General features: G+C 45.0%; 1 protein-coding gene across 2 annotated transcripts in view; it reads right to left on the bottom strand.

Moving 5' to 3' along the window:
* Window positions 1-11,709, bottom strand: part of MTA1 (metastasis associated 1) — a 115,361-nt gene extending 103,652 nt beyond the window's left edge. For both annotated transcript variants that reach the window (XM_056862901.1, XM_056862902.1), the window contains exons 1-2: window positions 11,670-11,709; window positions 4,988-5,055 (exon numbers count right to left, since the gene is read on the bottom strand). In XM_056862901.1, coding sequence (XP_056718879.1) covers window positions 4,988-5,055; window positions 11,670-11,697 — 96 coding nt within the window. In that variant the 5' untranslated portion in view covers window positions 11,698-11,709. The remainder of the gene's footprint in view (window positions 1-4,987; window positions 5,056-11,669) is intronic.
* Between the last annotated feature and the right edge of the window lie 1,165 nt (window positions 11,710-12,874).

Raw genomic sequence — 12,874 nt, 5'->3', positions numbered from 1 at the left:
TTTTATCAACAGTCCAATGTGGATTGTTCCTACCTATGGGCAAAAATGCTTGCTTGGTAAGATAGACAGAATTTTAAAAAAGCATCCAAGGAATATTACAACAACACAGCATGGAAAAGATTTCTCCATGCAGTAGTAAATATACCACATGCTGTGTCAGTAAAAATCCAGGTCTACACATGTTTTATTAGCTCATGCTTGGGCACTGCCTGCTTATCTGTATAGCCCATATTATTTTTGTAGCCATCTCCATCTTTCTGATGGTTTCATATCCATGTCTTTTCATATGTATTCATGCATCTGATTCAGTTTCCAATTTGCTTTTGTCGTGAATTATGTAGTAATGCTTTTCAATAAACTGTTTTCTTCGTATCAATAATACTTTGGCTGCTGCATCTCCCTACTGACAGTCGCATACCCACTGGGTGATAGGAACCCATAGGAACAGAGGCCTCCTGCTTAAGGGGACTGAATTAACACAGACTAATTTTTTATTAACGCTTTCTCTAAGATTAATCTTTCTACACCGTGTTTGAATCTTGCTACAGTCATGATTTCTATGTAGAATACATGTCATATTAACATATGCATAGATCAAATTCCTATCATTGTTCCTGTTGTTTCATTTCTTTTATGTGGTAGCCTTTTGCATATAACACAAACAGAATGCTTTACAACAGCGATCAACCTTTCCAGATGCAGGGCCCACCTTTAAAACCCAGGTGGTTAAGACCCACTGCACAGTAAAGATGCAACAGGAAGTCACATGTCAGAGTCATGTGGCAGGAAAAGGAAGAATCAGAATTATGACCTCACCAGTGCGGACTCAGAGCACCAGAGGATCCAATGGCAGAGGTCTGGAGTGGCCAAGCCAAGAGAAAAGATACAAGGCAAAGGAAAGCTTTTGGTGCAAGCAGGCTCGGGGTGTCTCTAAATCTGTCTGTGCTCCTATTGGGCAAGAGGCGTGGCAGCCTGGTTTTCTACACACGTGCACAAGGAAGCAAGACATTTCACAAAGCAGACACAAACAAACAAAAAACAGGGAACTTGCAACACAGCAGAAAGTTTCACAACTCACCGAAGGGTCCCAATCCACAGGCTGAAGACAAGTATTTTAGAAGACCTAACAGTGTCATTTAGAAAGGAACAAGCAGGGACCTGTGATCCCCCTGCCTCCTGCCTCTTCCTCGCTTTCTCCTCTATATCAAAGCTTCTTAAACTGTGGGTTGCAACCCTGCAACTGAATGTGGGAGGGTCGCGAAAAATTTGGTAACAGTAAAAGGTTTCTTTATGATTTATTATCAGTAAATGTTTGATTTGTATACCTATTTTATATACCGTACCTATATACCTGGGGAAGAGCCCCGTGGCGCAGAGTGGTAAGCTGCAGTACTGCAGGCCAAGCTCTGCTCACGACCTGAGTTCGATCCAAACAGAAGTTGGTTTCAGGTAGCCGGCTCAAGGTAGACTCAGCCTTCCATCCTTCCGAGGTAGGTAAAATGAGTACCCAGCTTGATGGGGGTAAAGGGAAGATGACTGGGGAAGGCACTGGCAAACCACCCCGTAAACAAAGTCTGCCTAGTAAACATTGGGATGTGATGTCACCCCATGGGTCAGGAATGACCCGGTGCTTGCACAGGGGACCCCTTCTTTACCTTTTATGCTCATGGCCATCATTACGTCCAATGGCAGTGAATTCTACAATTTAATTCTACAATACTGAGCAAAGTGTTTCCTTTTGCCCATACACTTTGTTGGATGCCCCTAAATTCTAGTACAGTGGGGATGGGAGAAAAAGCTATCTCTATCTGCTTTCTCCACCCCATGCATAATTTAGCCTTCTTTTTTTCTCACCAAAAAAGTCTCAGACTCTCCAGCCTTTCCTCATAGCAAATGTGCTCCAATCCCTTGATCATCTTAGTTTCCTTCTTCTGTACTTTTTCAAGCTCTACTGTATCTTTTTTGACATACGGTGACCAGAACCGAACGCAGTATTTCGAATGAGTCCACACAAAAGCTATAGAAGGGCATTACAATACTGGCTATTTCATTCTCCCTCCCAATCTCCAGCATAGAGTTTGCCTTTTTCACCACTATTGGGTTGACATTTTCATTGAATGAATAGTTTTATATGCATTTAGCCATAGGCCATTACAAACATGTCAAGGATACCACAGACACATAGTAAAGGAAATAGGAGGTTAATAAAATTCTGGATTGGTAATAAATATATATAAAATAAAATTATGCTAAAATATACATAATATAACTATGCTAAAATCGATGCATTCAGAGAAATAATAACTAAAAATAGCGGCAGTGTCCCAATCGGCCAATGGGACCTGTGTGTGTGTAAAGTGCCGTCAAGTCAGAGCCGACTTATGGCAACCCCTTTTGGGGTTTTCATGGCAAGAGACTAACAGAGGTGGTTTGCAGGTGCCTTCCTCTGCACAGCAACCCTGGTATTCCTTGGTGGTCTCCCATCCAAATACTAACCAGGGCTGACCCTGCTTAGCTTCTGAGATCTGAAGAGATCAGGCTAACCTGGGCCATCCAGGTCAGGGCTTCCAATGGGACCTAAAAAAGGTAAAGGTCCCCTGTACAAGCACCAAGTCATTCCTGACCCATGGGGTGACGTCACATCCTGACATTTACTAGGCAGACTTTGTTTACAGGGTGGTTTGCCAATGCCTTCCCCAGTCATCTTCCCTTTATCCCCAGCAAGCTGGGTACTCATTTTACCGACCTCGGAAGGATGGAAGGCTGAGTCAACCTTGAGCTGGCTACCTGAACCCAACTTCTGTCGGGATCGAACTCAGGTCGTGAGCAGAGCTTTTGACTGCAGTACTGCAGCTTACCATTCTGAGCCACTGGGCTCACCAATGGGACCTAGCAACCACTAAAACCAACCCAAAGGTTCATTTTCATTGAGCTATGCACTATAACGCCAAGATCTCTTTCAGTCTCGGTCTCTGCCACTTTAACACTCATCAGCACATATTTATTTATTTATTGCTCCAATGTGCACCACCTTACACTTATCATAATTGATGTTCATTTGCCATGCTGTGGCCCACTCACTCGATTTTGATAGATCCACCTACAGTTCTTCACAATCCACTTGGGTTGTACCATACTGAATAATTAGTCATCATCTGCAAGCTTTGTCACTACACTAACTCATCTCCAATTCCAAAACATTTATGAATAAATTAAATAGCCTTGGTACCCAAACCAGTCCTTGTGGGACTCTACTGCTCACTTCTCTGCACTGCAAGAACTCTCAATTTCTCCACATTACAAGAACTTTCTGCTGCCTGCCACTCAATCAACTTTTAATCCATAAGAGAACACGAGCTCTTATACCATGATTGATAAGCTTGCTCAGCAGCCTTGGTGAGGTACCCACTCAAAAACCTTCCGGAAGTCCAAGTATGTAATTTCTACCAGATCACCTTTATCCACGGGGTTGTTATCTGTTCAAAGAACTCCAAAGGTTTGGTGAGGCAGGACTTCCCTCTGCAGAAGACACAGCCCCTGGCAACCACCTTTACCCCAGCCCACCCTACCAACATTTATTGGGATTGCCATACAATCCCCAAAATAGTCTTTTTCCTTTATATCGTCTTGCAGCATGGCGGGTTTAGTAACTCCCTCCTACTTTTTAATACTTGGGATTATTCAGGGTGTGTGTGGAGGAGAAAATGCCTCCTCTAAGCTATCAGTCTACTGCAGGTTTTTTGATCTACATTCAGGGGGGCAGATTCAGAGTTAGATATAAGACTAGTGGGGGACTTGCATGACTCACAGGAGGGAATCCCATCCCCCTCACTCAGCAGCAGCCCTAGAAGAAGGAGAGTTGGTTTTTATATGCCGTGTTTCTCTACCGCTTAACGAAGACTCAAGCCGGCTTACAGTCACCTTCCCTTCCCCTCCCCACAACAGACACCTTGTGAGGTAGGTGGGGCTGAGAGAGTTCTAAGAGAGCTTTGACTAGCCCAAGGTCACCCAGCTGGCTTCATGTGGAGTAGGGAAACCAACCCAGTTCACCAGATTAGCGTCCACCGCTCATGTGGAGGAGTGGGGAATCAAACCCGGTTCTCCAGATTAAAGTCCATAGCTCCAAACCATTGCTTTTAACCACACCACTGATTCCGCCCACTTGGCACACACAATGGCAGCAGTGGTTCCCACTCCTTCTCCTCCCGCCGGCAGTGCTGCTGCCTTTGCCCACCTTTGCAGCGACTCCCACTCCTGCTCCCTTGCTCTCCTTTTCCTACCCATCATGCCTCCACCCATCTAGCTCATGTGGCAGAAGCTCTTGCTTCTGGAGGGGCTGTGGCTCAGTGGATGAGCATCTGCTTGGCATGCAGAAGGCCCCAGGTTCAATCCTCGGCATCTCCAGTTAAAGGGACTAGGCAAGTAGGTGATGTGAAAGACCCCTGCCTGAGACCCTGGAGAGCCGCTGCCATTCTGAGTAGACAATACTGACTTTGATGGACCAAGGGTCTGATTCAGTATAAGGCAGCTTCATGTGTTCATGTGCTTCTCCTGCTGTCCTCATTCCCCCACCTACCTGTAGTGCTGCCACCTTTACCTGTACAGGTCATGCAGCAGCTGAAGCTCCCACTCTTCCTCTCCCACCCACGCACCTCAAAATGGCGGCCAAGATCTCACATCCTTTCCATCAAACCTTAAACTTTTTTCTTTTTGGTATTTTTCTGAAAGCCTTGGGCATTCCCCAGGCTCGAAGAAAAATACCCCCATCTGTACCTGGTCCTATTAAATCCAGACATTTTGAAAGGAAAAAGAGATAATGCTTATTGAGTTTGCACATGCTCCTATTTCCCCCATATCAATACATCATGAAATCGGCCAGCTTAAAAAAAAAAAGATTTCAAAGTTGTAAAAATAATAAGAGTCATTGTTAATAGCAACTACAGACAACATCTTCAAAAACCATGGAGTGCATTTGCGCTTGTTTTACCTTATTGAGTTCTTCTATTCTCCGTATCAAATATGGGTTACTTGAAGAGTTTTCAAAGTAGACATAATCTGTAAAAAAACACACACATTTTTTTCATGAAGCACAAGCTTATAGAACGTTAAGAGTAAGAAACAAAAATATAGTGGTTTTTTTACATGTATACACTCTGGCAGACATATTGTTTTACAACCATTACCAAACCCCCATCACAGCATTCTTATTCCCAAACCTCCACACCATTTGACCACATTCCCACAGCATATTTGACCTCCTGAAATGGATACTCTTTTCACCTCTGTATCTCTCTAGAACTAGTTAGCTGAGAACAATTTTGCACATAACATTATTATTAAAAGCCTCGGTGATACTAGGTGACTGTCATAATGGAAGCATACAAGTAATGTTCTCGTAGCACGCACATGTCTCCCACACCATATAGTTAATGCAAGTGTAGCCCATCTCAACACAGAACTGCCTTTAATAACCATCGCAATTCAGAAACAAACATGTTGCAGAGTTGTGGCAACTACAGTGAGGTACATTTAAATCTCTTTTCTAAAGAAAACGTATTTGCAATGATACAGCTTCACAAAACTTCAGGTTTCAATAGTTTTAAAAAGGAGAAATTGGTATATATCCATATGTGATGTAAGAGACTGCTAAGAGAAGGGGGAAGGGAATTAATTATTAATTTCAATAACAGTTTCTACTTATTTACCTGGAAAGGATGTTAGCCTAACTGCCTAACTCCCTGAATTCTTCTGGACCTCTTTTAAAAATTGGTAGGACATTTGGTAGAACACAGCCCTGATGACAAACACACTGCTGCATTTTGCACCAGCAGAAGTTTCCAGACCATCTTCAAGGGCAGCCCAAAGTAGAGAGTATTACAGTAATCTTGCGTCGAGATTACTGAAGCATAGATCAGCATGGATGTCTGCAAATAAGGAGCCAATTTCCTAACTAAATGAAGCCACTGGCATACTTATCTTCCATGAATTTGCTAGTTCCCTTGTAAAGCTATCTTAGCTAGCGACCATCATTACATCTTGTGGCAGAGAATTTCATATGTAATTGCCTTACACTGAAGCAAAACATTACTCTAACTGGGTCAATATAGAGATAGTCTACTAGCACTAGCAAACTCCAAAGATTCAGAATCCTTCCCAGCCCTACCCTGCTTCCCAGTATCCCTTTAAGTGTCAGGGAGTAAACCTGGAACTGTCTGCATGCAGAGTTCATGCTGTCTCTGAGCTGTGGTCCTTCCCCTTCACCTACTTGGTGAGAAGAAAAATCCAATTAAGAACATTGACCTGTATTAGCTTCAATTTCACATTGGCTGTCATTTCCATTTTTTGCCCATTCAAAGCACACTTCAAATTTTTCCAAAACCGTTGCCAGTTCTGATTATGCTACGAGAGAAAGAGTGAGCAGACCACACATGCATGCACACCGATGCAGTATGTGAGAGAAGTAGTCCCCTGGTGTAGATGTAAATATTTATGAGAAAGAAAAGGTGGTGAGGGGGCATGCTGCTGTGGTATATGTGACCACGAGTGGGCAAGCATTCACTTCTGTGATGAGAGACACAGATTCCTTGCATGAGCAAGCTCCTGCGGCAGGTGGCACACGTGAGTCATGCAGAAAGGGAATAACTTCTATGCTTTAGAGGGGGAGAGACAGAAGTGCTGCTGTATAATATGAGAAAGAACAAAGCCATGTATGCAACAGAGTACATAAGGAATACTGTATCCACGTGTGAAAGAGGCGCTGTTTATTAAGGTACATGGGGACTGACATCCATCAAATTATCTGTCTCTATTTCCCGTTCATAAGATTTGTAAATGTTTTCTACAGGTATACAACACATATTACATTATTGTTGGTATGTGAGTGTGTTAAAAGCCGTCAAGTCGCTTCCGACTCATGGCGACCCTATGAATGAAAGTCCTCCAAAATGTCCTGTCTTTGACAGCCTTGCTCAGATCTTGCAAATTGAAGGCTGTGGCTTCCTTTATTGAGTCAATCCATCTCCTGTTGGGTCTTCCTCTTTTCCTGCTGCCCTCAACTTTTCCTAGCATGACTGTCTTTTCCAGTGACTCTTGTCGTCTCATGACGTGACCAAAATACGATAGCCTCAGTTTAGTCATTTTAGCTTCTAGGGTCAGTTCAGGCTTGATTTGATCTAGAACCCACTGATTTGTTTTTTTGGCACTCCACGGAATCCGTAACCCTCTCTTCCAACACCACATTTCAAAGGAATCTATTTTCTTCCAATCAGCTTTCTTCACTGTCCAGCTTTCACACCCATACATAGTAATAGGAAATACGATGTTGGATTGTAGCTTGCTTTAATTCCCTGATTAATTCCTTCTTTTACAATCAGTGGTAACAGTAAATAGTTGTTTGGCCATCCAGTCATGATTGGGCTCCTCAGGCTGACATACTTCTAACCCTTCTCCCAGAGAGGTTATTTACCTCACCCACTTTTTGTCTTGTGAAAGCCATATTCTGCCTCCAAACCAGGAGTGTGAGAGGGACTCTGGGCATGCAAGGCAGGGAAAACACAAAACAAAGATACAGCCATGACGATGACTTGGCTGTCATATCGAAACTGGGGCTTAGACACTACTTCAACCTAACATCCAGGGAATATGGGGATAACTTCAGTGACAGTACTCACTTATAGTACTTCACCTGTATTCAAGCACACATAAATGTCAAGTGTTATACAAATGCAGTGAAGTTAAATTTTGACACCTTTCCCCCCACCCCTATTTACTGGCTCATAATTCTGTAATTCTATAATGTCCTCTGCGTGTCCAGGCAATACTGATATTAAAGAATGACATTATAGAATTTAGTATGATGTGCTTTAAATCTAAATGTTTAATTCTGAAAGCCAACTTCTTCCAATTTTTAACAGAAACTATCAAGCACAGTGCTATAAGCATGTTTAATAAAAAGTAACTCTTCAAACATTATCAGATCAAATGTGCAGACCTCCTCTTGGAAAGAATGTAAATTCTAAAGGCTTGACGTTATATTTATATCCTGTTTTTTTAGATAAACTTTCCCAAAGCGACTCACATGGGGGGGGGTGCTGCCCTCAGGCTCACAAACTTCACAAGGGCAGCAATCCTGTGCACACTAACCTGGGACCAAATTGTACAGAAGTCAAATTCTGAGTTAGCCCTTCCGATGACTGCTCCCAAGAGGAAAACACGGACAGCATTAGAACAAAGTAACTATGTACATCCAACTGGGGCAAAGCTGATCTTCCCTCAGTTGGACAAACACAAATGAATGTATTTTGAATAAAACCCAGCCAGTTACAAAGGCCACTTCTGAACACGTTTACTCACAGATGCCGGATTTACCTCCTGCTTTGTCCCCTCTTTACCTTAGCCTTGTGTCCCTTTCTATGTCTTCCAACAACCAATCTTGCCTCCAGCACCTGGTTGGCCACTGTATGAACAGACTGCTGGCCTTGATGGACCTTGATCTGATCCAGCAGGGCCTTTCTTATGCTCACACACAGCCTCTCTTTCTATCAAGCAGCTTTCTGACTAACTTAAGTGAAAGTCTGAAAAGGAAAAGCAGCGGATAAGTGTGCCGCTTGGGCACTGTTGCACCCATCCCCAAGTGTCCTGCGCCTCAAAGTCCCTCCACCTGCAAAGGAAGAGGGCTGTGGCTGAAAGTCCAAGGAAAAAACAAGCACAATATACAACAGTAGAGCCTGTTCTCATCTTACCTAGCACAGAAGCTGAGGGAAGAACCTGAACCTCGACTAGAAAACATGGGCCACTTATGCATGGGAGGTTTTGCTTTGGATTTGCCGCTCTCTAGATGCACATCTCCCCCATGTGAATTCTCAAAACTCTGCATGGAGGCTTATTTTTGAGTTTTCAGAATTTGGATGGGAGAAATGTGCATTTAGAGCATGGGTTCTCAACAAGGGGTGAATTTTAGGGTTCGGGGGCGGGGGGAATTGGGACCACTATTCAGCAAAGTGTGATGTCCTGTATATGATGTGTGTGTGTTAAGTGCTGTCAAGTCGTTTCCGACTCATGGTGACCCAATGAATCAATGTCCTCCAAAGATTATGTACAATCTGTAAAATTGTAGTTTGTTTTTTTTTAGTTATACTATCTTAGTAAGGGGGAATTATATTCCAAACAATGATGAAAGGGGGGAATACAGCATAAAAGGTTGAGAACCACTAATCGAGAGAGTGGCAAATCCAAGGCAAAACCTCCCATGCATAAGTGGCCCATGTTTTCTAGTCGAGGTTCAGGTTCTTCCCTCAGCTTCTGTGCTAGGTAAGATGAGAACAGGCTCTACTGTTGTATATTGTGCTTGTTTTTTCCTTGGACTTTCAGCCACGGACATCTCTTACCTTAAAGGAAGGGTGTGTTTTTGTTTTTAATCCTAGAGCTGCATTACAGCACCACTGTGGCAAGCATGTTTAATAATTATGGTGGAAAATAGTCATTTCCCCCCCCCCTGAGCCCCCCAAATAGAGCGCCTGCTCTCAAAAGACACACGTCATGGTCTCAGCAATGTGTTTCATTTAGGTGTCTTTTTTTTTTCCTGGCAAAGGACCAAAGCGAGAGGAAAATAAGTAGCCTAAACAGAGTGGAGAAAGAAACCTGGGCCACTGTATGGGAGCTTTTGCCTTGGATTTGCCGCTCTCTAGATGCACATTTTCCCCATCTGAATTCTCAAAACTCTGCACGGGGGCTTATTGTTGAGTTTTGAGAATCTGGAAGGGGAAAAACGTGCATCTAGAGAGCGGCGAATCCAAGGCAAAACCTCCCGCGCACAAATGGCCTCGGACAGCTCTCTTACCTTAAAGGAAGGGTGTGCTTTTGTTTTTAACCCTAGAGCCACATTACAGCACCCCTGTGGCAAGCGTGTCGAATAATTATGGTGAAAAATAGTGATTCCCCCCCCCCAAAAAAAACAAATAGAGCGCCTGTCGTCTCAGCAATGTGTTTGCAAAGAGCCAAAGTGAGAGGGAAATAAGTAGCCTAAACGGAGTGGGGAAAAGAAACCTGGAAGGGGGGGGGGAGAGAAGAAAGCAAGCACGTCTGGATATATTTCCTTCAGCCACATTTCCTCCTTGGCGTCTTCCTCCAGGCCAGGGCCGGATTTAGGTTTGATGAGGCCCTAAGCTATTGAAGGTAATGGGGCCCTTTATATACTGTGTGAACAGACTGCTGGACTTGATGGGCCTTGGTCTGATCCCAGAGGGCTTTTCTTATGTTCTTATATGTCCAGCTGTCCTTGGTCAACAACAAATTGTTGCTGTTTTTTGTGTTGAATACATGCTATATGTAGAAAAGGGCAAGAGTCCAGTAGCACCTTAAAGACTAACGAAAATATTTTCTGGTAGGGTATGAGCTTTCGTGAGCCACAGCTCACACTGTGGCTCACGAAAGCTCACACCCTGCCAGAAAATATTTTCGTTCGTCTTTAAGGTGCTACTGGGCTCTTGCCCTTTCCTACCACTGCAGACAGACTAACACGGCTACCCACTGTGAATTACCTTCATGGAAGGCACCACATTTAGCCGTACAGAATGGAAATCCATCAACCTCGTGAAAGGCAGATGGATTCACATCCTAGCCGTATCTGAAGAAGTGAGCTGTGGCTCACGAAAGCTCACCCCCTGCCAGGAAACATTTTCGTTCGTCTTTAAGGTGCTACTGGGCTCTTGCCCATTTCTACTACCGCAGGCAGACTAACACGGCGACCCACTGTGAATTATCTACATGCTATATGGTAATGTATGGACCGAATAGGGGTCTCAAGCCATCTGCACATCACAAAATACCTATTTTATCAAAGGAACTGTTGAGCTGAAATACAATTAAGAAGAAGTATATTAATAGTGAATAATTAATTAATATTAATATATTAATATATTAGCAATATATTGATGTATTAATATATTAGCAATATAGTGATGTATTAATATGTTAGTAATATATTGATGTATTAATATATTAATATATTGATGTATTAATATATTAAATAATATATTGATGTATTAATATATTAAACAATATATTAATGTATTAATATATTAAATAATATATTAATATTAATATTAATTAATATATTAATATATTAATATTAATTAGTTATTCACTATTAATATACTTCTTAATTGTATTTCAGTTCAACAGTTCCTTTGATAAAATAATACTGCAGACAGACTAATAATAATGATATATTACTAGTGAAATAATTATTATGTCCTTTAAATTTTTGGGGGGGCCCCCAAGAGAGCGGGGCCCTAAGCTGTAGCTTGTTGAGCTTCGACGTAAATCCGGCCCTGCTCCAGGCCACGAAGCCGCCACCCACCTACCCACCCCCGGGGCCAAGTTCAGGCCGCGCTGCCTCCCCGTCCCGGCCCCGGCCCTGGGAAGGCCAGCCTTTCGTGCAACTCCCGGGGGGGGGGGCGCCGAGGGACAAAAGGGCCGCCCCACGGCCGGAGGGGGTCCGGCGGCTCACCGGGGCGTCCGGCGGGGAGGGAGCGGAGAGGCCGGGCGGGGGGGTCCCCCTCCCCGAGGCGCCCCCCGAAGCCCCCTCGCCGAGCAGGCCCGGCCCGCTCGCCCACCCACGCCCCGCTCGCCCCCCGAGGAGCGCCGCTTCCGCCGGGAGGAGCCCTCACCTCCAACCCGGTACATGTTGGCCGCCATGGCCGAGAGGAGACGGGGCGAAGGGCGGGCCGACGCCGCCACCGCCGCCGCCACCAACCGCCACCAACCGCCGTAACCGCCGTCTCTGGATGCTCTGGAAAATGGAGGCCGGAGGGGAGGAGACAAGACGGGCGAGGGAAGGGAGGAGAAGGAGCCGAATTAAGACGCGCGGTGGGCGGGAGGGAGGCCTGGCGGCGGACGGGGCCGGCGGGGCGCTGGGGGCTGCCCGGCGCCGCCACCCACCCGGCCCCGGGGTCCCACCTGCGGCCTCCCCCGCTCCTCTCCTCCGGTTGGGGAAAGGCAGGCTTCCCTCCACAAGAGCCAAGGAGCGCGGGTGGGGGGGGGGCGGAGGGGGGGACAAAAGGGGGGTCCCCCCTGAAAGACCCCCCCCTGAAAGGCCCCCTCACATATTTACACTGAGACCCCACAAAGCCACCCTCATATTGCCGCTCGGTCCAGGGGCACAAGAACTTAAGGAAAGCCCTGCTGGACCTCATCCTGAAATGCCTGTTTGTCTTCTAGCCCAATGACAGACAACCAGGAGAAGGCTAAGCAACAGTTCTTTCTTGAGCTCAACACAGAGCTGGGGTGAAATAACCACAGATATAAATGCAGGGTTACTCACCGGGCTCAATCAAGCATAGGACTGAGTCTTTATACCACAGGATCGGGGGATGGCATTTGCGTTACATGGTAGTATTTCATATAATAGGTAAAAGGCAAAGGTCCCCTGTGCAAGCACCAGGTCATTCCTGACCCATGGGGTGACAACACATCCCGACGTTTCCATGGCAGACTTCTGTTTACGGGGTGGTTTGCCATTGCCTTCCCCAGTCATCTTCCCTTTACCCCCAGCAAGCTGGGTACTCATTTTACCGACCTCGGAAGGATGGAAGGCTGAGTCGGCCTTGAGCCGGCTACCTGAAACCGACTTCCGTCGGGATCGAACTCAGGTCGTGAGCAGAGCTTTTGACTGCAGTACTGCAGCTTAACACTCTGCGCCATGGGGCTCCTGATTTCGTATAATAAAGAACCAACAAACATTAGTAACGTCTTCTAATAAATTAACATACCCCATGAGAATGGCCCGAGGGCGTAGCATGGGATAATGTCTTGTTTTTCTCATTAGGAAACGAAACTTTACTTTCTTGCAGGTGCATTAACTCAGACCTGTCAT

This window comes from Euleptes europaea, chromosome 17 (assembly GCF_029931775.1).
Source record: "Euleptes europaea isolate rEulEur1 chromosome 17, rEulEur1.hap1, whole genome shotgun sequence".
NCBI lineage: Eukaryota > Metazoa > Chordata > Lepidosauria > Squamata > Sphaerodactylidae > Euleptes > Euleptes europaea.
The sequence above is the reverse complement of the archived record's forward strand: the minus strand, read 5'-3'. Positions and strand labels throughout refer to the sequence as shown.